The sequence below is a fragment of the Hemibagrus wyckioides genome, linkage group LG12 (genome assembly GCF_019097595.1).
Source record: "Hemibagrus wyckioides isolate EC202008001 linkage group LG12, SWU_Hwy_1.0, whole genome shotgun sequence".
Taxonomy (NCBI): Eukaryota; Metazoa; Chordata; class Actinopteri; order Siluriformes; family Bagridae; genus Hemibagrus; species Hemibagrus wyckioides.
In genome coordinates this window covers 14,631,309-14,641,049 of record NC_080721.1, presented here as the reverse complement: position 1 = coordinate 14,641,049, position 9,741 = coordinate 14,631,309, and the positions used below count along the sequence as shown (strand labels likewise).

At 42.4% G+C, this 9,741-nt stretch overlaps 1 protein-coding gene across 2 annotated transcripts in view; it reads left to right on the top strand.

Annotated features, from left to right (window-relative positions):
- Positions 1-9,145, top strand: part of LOC131362777 (protein shisa-6-like) — a 94,506-nt gene extending 85,361 nt beyond the window's left edge. For both annotated transcript variants that reach the window (XM_058405048.1, XM_058405047.1), the window contains one exon: positions 6,186-9,145. In XM_058405048.1, coding sequence (XP_058261031.1) covers positions 6,186-6,748 — 563 coding nt within the window. In that variant the 3' untranslated portion in view covers positions 6,749-9,145. The remainder of the gene's footprint in view (positions 1-6,185) is intronic.
- The last annotated feature ends 596 nt before the right edge of the window (positions 9,146-9,741 follow it).

Sequence of the window (9,741 nt, the reverse complement as noted above, 5' to 3'; positions counted from 1 at the left end):
GTGTTTTCAGCACACTGGTGTTTTCCACACACTGGTGTTTTCAGCACACTGGTGTTTTCAGCACACTGGTGTTTTCCACACACTGGTGTTTTCAGCACACTGGTGTTTTCAGCACACTGGTGTTTTCCACACACTGGTGTTTTCCACACACTGGTGTTTTCCACACACTGGTGTTTTCAGCACACTGGTGTTTTCAGTACACTGGTGTTTTCAGCACACTGGTGTTTTCAGCACACTGGTGTTTTCCACACACTGGTGTTTTCAGCACACTGGTGTTTTCAGCACACTGGTGTTTTCAGCACACTGGTGTTTTCCACACACTGGTGTTTTCCACACACTGGTGTTTTCAGCACACCCCAATGAAAAATCCACTCACATGCTTTTACTGGAGAAAACTACTTGAGGGAAATGCGAGAGCCGGAGCTCTTCCACACTGTGTGCTGTGATCGAGAGGAACGCCACTGAAACCCAGAGTGTAAATGACTTTATAAAAGAAAGTCTCTTCCCCTGAAGCAGTGATTGAATGGAGCAGCAGGAACAGAGCAGTGAAGTGTGAGGTTACGAGTTCCGTCCCTGACCTTCACTCTGACCCTGATTTAACCACACAGAACTAGACCTCAGGCAGACGCAGTGAGGAAATCTCGCCCCACTGGAAGAGATGGACTTCCTCAGAGTGAGAGGCAGAGAGATAAAAGAGTTTCTGAGAAACTGAATTAATGTGATTCCCCACTGGGACTTGTGCACACAGAGTATTTGATATTTCAGTCTTTTGTAGTTTGTATGGTTCAGAGAATCGCTGAGAGAGAGGGAGAGAGAGAGAGAGAGAGAGAGAGAGAGAGAGAGAGATTGAGGAGGAGAAAGTTAGAGAGAGAGAGAGAGAATTAGGAAACAAAAATCACTAGAAAGAAAGAAAGAAAGAAAGAAAGAAAGAAAGAAAAATCCGAGGTAATTGGAAGAATTAGAGTAATTAGAGTAGATAATTGATGATTTATTCAGTTTATTTGATCTAGTTATTTGTTGTAATCAGAATTAATAGAGAGAAACAGTGAGCTGGGTTAGACAGAGGAGAGAGAGAGACAGAAACTCCAGGAATAGTCAGTGCTGGAAGGAGATCTAGCAGAAGAGTGACATGAGGGTGATGGTAAAGCAGAAGAACTAGAGGAACTAGAGAATCGAGGATGAAGAAGAACAGCGTGGAGGTGTGTAAGGTCAGCGTGAAACTCTCAGCTCCAGGGTTTCTGGATCAGTCCAGAGCTCTGCATGGCTTTCCTCAGGGTTCTCCACTTACTCTAGGTGTCTCTTCAAAATCCAGCATCGATGTCATCTCAGTTGACATGTTCCTTCAGCACTTCTTCCTTCTTTAGGAAGTGATTTATTTTCTTGACCTCAGAAATCTGTAAAGCGCACTCATAACCTTTCTTCTGAATTCCTTTGGACTTCTCCTTTACCCATAATTCCCTCAGTACCATGTGAGCTCTTTCAGTACCGGAGTGTAGCCTGAGGGGCTTCTAAATCTGACCTTTATACTGTAAAGGTCATGCTGAGCAGCTGGACAGTGTTCAGTTAAAGCTCCACTGAAAGCAGCTAGAACCTGCCAGAACCTGCCAGAACCTGCTGAGGCCTTCATTACCCAGTCATCATTATGCATTCATTAATCCTGCTGCATGGCATTTAGGACAGGAGCTCACTTTCACACACTGCTTCACAGATTAACATTCATATACAGGTGCCATCACCTCAGGGGTGTGTGTGTGTGTGTGTGTGTGTGTGTGTTGAGAATAGAACCAGTGTAGATGGAGAAAGAGAAGAAAAGAACCTAGGATTCCAGGAGAACTTGTTTAACTAGAGACAATGTGTTGACTATGACGAGGAGAAGTGGATGGAGAACATCCATAAGAATCAGTGGAGGTGAAGTGAAGGAGCTCTGAGATCTGGTGGATGTAGTTCTAAGAAACTGTGGTTGTATGTAGAGTTAGTGAAGATGTAAGAACATACATATTTTCCTGTGTATTTGTATTGGAGAGAATTTGTAGGACCTCATGCGTAACATTTCATGTTTTTTCATGTGATTTTCATTTAATTGCCAGCCGCAGCTCTACAGTGTTGAGTTGTGAGCTTGTTAGCGTCGAGTTGTGAGAGAACAGTGTGCTAGCGAAGGCTGTTGTCTGTGGTTGTAACCTTCTGGCTGCTGCAGATCAAACACACCGTCACACAGAGCACCAGCAGCTTGATGTCCAGAGACTCTGGCGATCAAGGAAAAGAAAGAAATGGGGATTAAAGGAAGCAAAGAAGAAAAAACACACACTGTAAGGCATAACATGAAGCAAAATAGTGATAAAAAAGAGAAGAACCCGAGCAAGAAGAAAGAAAAGGAGAAGAAGGTGGAAGGAAAGCTGTGGTTGTGTTGTGGGTTCTGTAGAACAGGGACACTCCAGGCACTCGCATGAAAAATAGCTGCTGGTACAAGTCACACTTTTTTTTTTAACAGAAACATTGTCAGAAACAGTGATGATAAAGAAAAGAGAAAAAAAGTTCTCTTAGTAGCTTTTGTTCACCTTCCACTGTGCTTCAGTAGGAACGAAATATACAATAATCAACAACAGGAGCAATGGAAACTAACATTTTCCTCATTAAGTAACACCACATACTGTACATTTAATATGTTTATAGGTACAGTTAATGGTGCTGATGGTTCCTCAAACTGGTGATGGTCTAGCAACTCTAAACGCTCGTTCCCTCACCAGACTCGCTTTATTCTCTCTCTTGAAATAAGATGAGCAGATTAAGAACATCACAGCTTGTCATGTTACTGAGAAACTGCAGAGTACCAGGTTCACCTTTGACTGTTACAAAGCGCTGATACTGGAGAATCCTTCCATACATGACACATAAACATCCAAGATGGAGCTTCTGCCTTCTCATTCCCTGTAATTCAGCTGTTGCTATTGAAGCAATGGCATAAAAGTACAAGTGCATTAATATAAACCTGTGATGTGCAGCGGCACTACTGTCAGTTACAGAGAACTAATCAACACCAGATGACCATTCAGAACATGGAAATCAACAAGGCTGTAAAGTGTTGTGAAGTCCTGGATTCATGTTGGGTTGGTGGTTACACCTCCTTTACAACCTTATTAACATGGAATCCTATGAAAATAAATTATATTTCCTTCTACATTTGAATTCCTACCAAGTATTCCATGAAATCAGGTTCTGGAGAGAGAGAGAGAAAGAGAGAAAGAGAAAGAAAGAGAGAGAGAGAGAGAGAGAGAGAGAGAGAGAGAGAGAGAGAGAGAGATTTGAGCAATAACGAGGAGAAAACTTCTGAAGTTCATGCTGTTGTCATCAGCATGAAACCTCGCTGTGAAATGTTGCTTCTAGGGCTGAACCACAGCCAAAAAGCATCAAACATCAGGGAGGCATTTAATTCTCCATTTCTGTCAATGTGTCTTTCAGTGGCAGTGATTGTTCTTTCATCATCTCTTATCTTCGAGACAAGTTAAACTTACCAAAACAGCAATAAAGAATTAAATTAAAACTATAGATTTTCACTCAGCAAGAACAGACTGATAAAGACTTGTTTACTGCGCTGTGTTCAGCTGGCAGGTTTGGACTCCATTTTAAGGAATAATCTCACATTTATTCATAGATGAGTGAGTAGAGAAGTGAGAGACCGTGAAGGTGGAGCACTTAGACAGGAGCTGCTGATGGTATTCCTCGAACTCTTGTGATTGTTGCTCTTTCGGCTGCTCGCTGTTCGGGGTCACCATAGCGGATAATCTGGTCTGCATATTTGATTTGTCACAGATTTTACACTGGGTGCCCTTTCTGATGCAACCCTCCCATTTTATCCAGGCTTGGGACCAGCACTGAGAGTTGGCTGGGTTAGTTCCCTTCCTGGGAATCAAATCCAGGCCACGGCAATGAGAGCAGGGGATCCTGCCGCTGGACTACCAGGGGATCCGGTATTCCTCTAACTGATATGTAAAAAAAACATAAAAACATGATAGCAACTGAGTTGCCAGGTTTAGGGTTTGAGACACTTTTCTGGCAGCAGTTGGGAAGTAACTTTACTCTTACACTCTCAAGGTGAGCAGGAGGCAAGTGCAAATTTCCCTACTTTATCTAAACTATTCATCTACTCCCACAACTTCCTACAGAAAAGAGAAGGCCAGGAAATGAGGACACACTGTAAAGGTGTCACAGTAGAGGACATGTATATGGGAGAGTTTTGGAAACACTCAGCCCAAGGGAGAAACCTACTCCAGTTAAGTTTAATAGATACAGGATGTGCTTGTGATTCAGCCTCACCAGCTGGATTTCTGGATCAACACACACTGTAGGTGTTTAGTACAGGAAATATAGGCAAAGCATATCATGTGGGTCTGTTATATTAGAAATAATAAAATCTGCAGCTTTGGTCTTGTGGATTGTTGGTGTAACATTAGCTTTAAGGAATTTCCCCCTGGGATTAATAAAGTTCTTTGAATCTTGAATCTTTGAATCTTGAATTTAGTATTCTTTCTATCTTTGTGGCCTATATGAAATGGTGTATTTGGATTCTCTAAGCTCTCTGGATGTCCTCCCAGTTCTTTGACCTGCATACATTATAATCGGATACAGAGTCCAGCAAATATTGCTAGTCTTTTATGGCTAGCTGGATGATAAGGAGTTCCCAGTCACCAACCTAATCATTTCTCTGTGGTGGTTTTCTCCAAGCTCTAATCTCAAATATAATTACGGACACATTAAATGGCAGGGATGGATGAGGATGTTGTAGAATCTATGACAAAAGTATAGATGCCATGGAAATGGATTGATTTTATGCAGCTGCTCTAGAGTGGAGGTGTTGAGAATGCAGCTAAAAACCAAAGACATAACAAGATGGAAGCACCTGGCCTTAGCACAGGCATGTAGCACCAGACAGTAGGTCCAACTAGAGGAAGCTCTTTGGACTTATTGAATACCTTTAAGGTCAGACTCGCAGTAAATGTGTAGTGTTTCTTAAGAGGACTGATTATATACAGTATTCAGACCTGGCAACCAGCCCCCTACATCCTAGTCACCTGATCATCTTGTGATATTATGAGTATGGTGTGAATGTATATGCAGTAGTAGGGATTATTTGGTTCTTTAAAATCCTTTAAATGTGCAGAGCTTGCTAGAAAATCCTACCAGGATATGGAGAGCACAGAGCAGATGCAGATCTATAAGGCTCCCCACTGTGCCAGAATTGATTGTAGCTGAAACAAGGATGTTATCGTTTTCCACTTTAGAGCTACACAGCTACATTCTTCTTCTACTGCCGGTCTTTTAATTGCTTGGTGATGCTGGTTAGAGCAAATGGATTCAGGAAAGATAGTGAGTATTATGTCCGATCTTGAAGTACATTAACCTACAAACTAGCCAGTAAAATACCAGAAACTGTGGTGCAAGGCCATAATTAGGGCATCCTCATTCTAGCAACTGTTGGCAGCTGAGGTGCAGCAACACAGAGCAAAATCTGCTGCTGACATGTTACAGTTTGAGAGTCTCAAGAGCTGTTCGTCTGACTTTTGGACATTTTCGGAACTATGGGCCTGGTCAGGGCGATTAATCAGTCAGAGGATTGTTGCCAAATAGCTGAGGTTTATGCTGTTGACCTGCGAGTTACTAGACTGATAGCTAAAGACATCTCGGACGATACAGTAGGTTGGAAATATAATCCTCCAAATACTGATGGGCTTCGAGGTCAGCTGTCGGTTGAGGTCTTAGTAGATGCACTCTTTGTTGTTGCTCTCTCTTTTGCGTTTATATTTGTCCTTTAGTCCTTCTCCAGAGTGACCTCATCAAAAATACGTCCTTACGCCAGCACAGACAGGTCTGTTTAAGAAGAGATCTCAAGCACCACATATTGGCATACCAACAAGAACAGGACAAAAACATCTGGATACAGTCAGGGGAAGTTTTGGTGATGAAACAGAGAGAATCTTGCCTGGGGTTGAACTGATAGTTTTGCTTTGGGTTGAAATTATTCTGTTACTCATGGTAAGGTCAGGTTGAAGCAGATGACCTGGTACTGTTGGACAGTTATCGCAACATAGTGAACAGAACATTACTCAATAAGTCAACATCTCTCCTTCTATCCAGAATAAATAAGGACTCTGTGAATATAATCTTTCCCTGTTTCCGTCTTTGTTTCTCAGGTGATGATGACTATTATGGGAGGAAGCTCCATCTTCCTGACGTGACTCCGAAGCTGGTGAAGTTGGCTCCGGAGACACCAGTGCAGCGGGTGAAGCCACGTCGTGTGCAACGTGCAATGTCTCAGGACCACGTTCTCTCACCTGTCGTCTCACGCCGTGACTACGTCGCTCCAGCCTACAACTTTTCGCAGGATCTGCTCTCGGCCGATCGCTTGCAGTCCCGAGATCCTTTGCTCTCGCCGGACAAGCTGCTCTCCCTGAGGCGAGCCGATTTCCGTGAGAAGTCGATGGCTCGTGCCCTCTCGCACACAGACATGTTCGTGCCTCCCACGCCCACCATTGAGCGACACCACAGGATGGCAAAGGCACACTCGCACTCACAGCAGAGCGACGGGGCCAGCGACGACAGCTACAGGGGGAACGACGGGCTGCTGAGCGTCAGTGGCAACAAGAGGCAGGTGTTCGCCTCGAGACGGACACACACGGTCGACCACCTGCAGTATATACCTGGACATCACCATCATCAGTACCGCACGGCCAGCAAGAACGAAGTGACAGTGTGAAAACACGGACAGAGGCAGAGGGAGGAAGACAGAAGGAAACGTCTTTATTATGTGCCGAAAGGAGAGTATGAGAAAGGACAAAGAGGGAGAGATAGAGAAATAAATAACAGTAAGAAGAAGGGAAATAAAAAACATCAGTATCGCAAAGCCAGCAAAACAGAAGTGACAGTTTAAACACAGGGAAAGAGTCAGAGCAAATAACTAACAGGAGACGCTACAGAAAGGTGTGGGACTTTAAGATTACTGAGCGATTTTCTCACGGCTCAGATGGAAAGAAAGAGAAAGACTGGGCAGGAGGTCACTGAACACTCAATGTGCTAATATACACAATATGTGTGTGTGTGTGTGTGTGTAGTAAGTGTGTGTTATCAGGCTGGAAAACAGAGGTGTCCTAATTTTCGATTCTCTTCTTCCTTCTGCTTTTGACCTTGACTTGTTCCTGATTTCATCTTAAAGCTTCAGCTTCCACATCTTCTGGGTCATTTGAAAAAAAAAGCGAGTGAGAGAGAGAAAGAGAGAGAATATACCTTCCTCCTCATGCCTCCGGCCAATCTAAGGGCTTGCACATACACACACACACATACACACACACACATACACACACATACACACACACACACACACACACACACACACACACAGATAATAGGCTGCAGTTCAACAGAAACCGACAAAGACTTTAAAAAAAAAATCCAGGACTGAACTGTTAAAGCCTGTATTAACTTTCTACAGATATATGAAGAGACTTACGGTTTGTAATTCTAGCTCTCAGTTTAGCTTTAGAGATTATTCATAGATACGAAAAGAAAAAAGAAAAAAAAAGCTCATGGGTGTTCCATGCAAATGTCAAAAAAAATAAATAAATAAAAAATGACATTGCCCCATTTCGCCAGAAGTGGAGTAAGGGTTAAAAAAGCACAATCAATACAGTTAACAGTTGAAACTCTTCATTTGTTTTCACATTCTGTCTGTTCTTTCCTCTTTTTTTTTTTTTTTGTCTATCACCCAGCTCCTCTCCGCCTCCTAGAGGCAGGGTGTGGCAGTTTTCTTGCGTACAGGACTGTAAATAAGCTGTGATAGCCGTAGCTCCAAGAGTAAAGTTAGCTCAGATTACTGGGTTGTTGTTGTTTTTATTTGTTTTGTTTCCTCAGTGATCTGACCATCCAGTCATATAGTAAACGTGTGTGTGTGTGTGTGTGTGTGTGTAAGGGTGAGCTCATGTTTGTGGTATTTTTTAAAATATGTACTGATGATGAACCCGAGGCTGAGTCCCGTTTCCCACCACATGATGGTTTCATAATCTAATTTTCTCTGATTTACTCGACAGATCGCTCTGCTGCCATGACACACCGGAGCATTCTGGGTAATAACTGGATAACATGATGTCTGCTAAGCTTGTTTTTTTTTTTTTCCTCTCTCTGATTTGAGCAGATCTTTCTCTTCTGGTATTGATACTGATGTCTCAACTGAAACTGAAGAATACCTCTTGTGTTTTTGGTTCTGTTGGTCCACAGCTGGATAACTCTATATATATATATACATAGTTTGGTATTTACAGTTTACTAGAACTAGAAAGCGCGACACAAACATTTCCGCCCGTCACAATCGTCATAGTTAAGCTCCGCCCACATGCTCAGGCTCTTGTTTGCTGAGATGGCAAATGACATGAGCTGATCTGTGTGGTGTATGTGCCAAAATTGAGTGTGTTTACAAAGAAGGTTGGCGTAGCTTATGTCATAAAGTTGGCTGAAGAATCTGAGTGGACACGGATGTTCTGTCCGGTTCTGTGAGAAGAGAAGAAGAACACCAATAAAAAGTGGAACAAGTACAATCTCAACAGAAAATATAAGCCTGTGTTCACAAAGTATTTATGAATGCAGATGTCAGAGATGTTCACACACACACACACACACACATTCTGCCTGGAGTTCAGGAAAATCCACTTTTTTTTGCCAAATTGTTTGTGAATCTGTGTAAATATGTAGGAAACAATTTAACGATGAGTTCCTGCAATTTTTAGATTTGAATTCCAACGATTTATTCCAAATAATAAACAGGATGGAAAAAAATTAATAAATAGATAAACAACCAAAAAAATGAACTAGTATTTCAATCCAGACAAAAGTAATGGCACCCTACAACAGGAGGTGCTAGCCGAGCGGCCACAGTGGCTGAGCTGCATTGCTGGAGGATTTCATCGTTTTGTCGTTTTCAGATCTCTGTGGGTTTTGAGCTGTGTGGGGGTCGTGCTACATGTGAATTAGCTGTGCTGTGAACATCATTTACAGAAAGGAGAATGGTTTCTCCATCAGATTCAGTTAGCTAATGGACTGATGGTTCGTTTTGACCACAAACACTTACACACAGTTGTACTAAATGATGAATAGATTAATAAAAGAAGTGAATTTTGACTAATCTTGGAAAGCCTCTTATTTATTGTGTAAACTACAGTAACTGTTCTTTGGATGTGTTAATCTGCACACACACACACACACACACACACATACACACACACACTTCAGGTCCTGGAGTGAACTTCATTCGTTAAACCTCACAGCAGGTAAGATGCTCAGATTTGCTGGGATGAAAGACGGAACCCTTCCTAGACTCTGGTCATGCATCATTTTCCCAGAAGTCCGGGTTTTACCATACTGAAGAGTGGAGAGATTCTGTTCAGGTTCAGACACAGATCCGGTGTCCAATCAACAGAGAGAGAGTGAGAGTTAATAAGAACATCAAATAAAGAAAAGGTTAGAAGAAGCTGTACAAGGCCTGGTGGTGGTGGTGGGGGGGGGATGTAAACATAGAAGTGATGATAATTCTTTCTAGATGTAAAATTTGGAGAGAAAAAGAAAAATGTGCAGCAAGCAGGTAGTGTATTACAGCATTACTATCACTCTACTGAGACAGTACACACACTACTGCTAACACAACCTGATCTGGAGTGGAACTGTGGAGGTTTGATTATATACAATGACTCGAGCTCCAGCTCT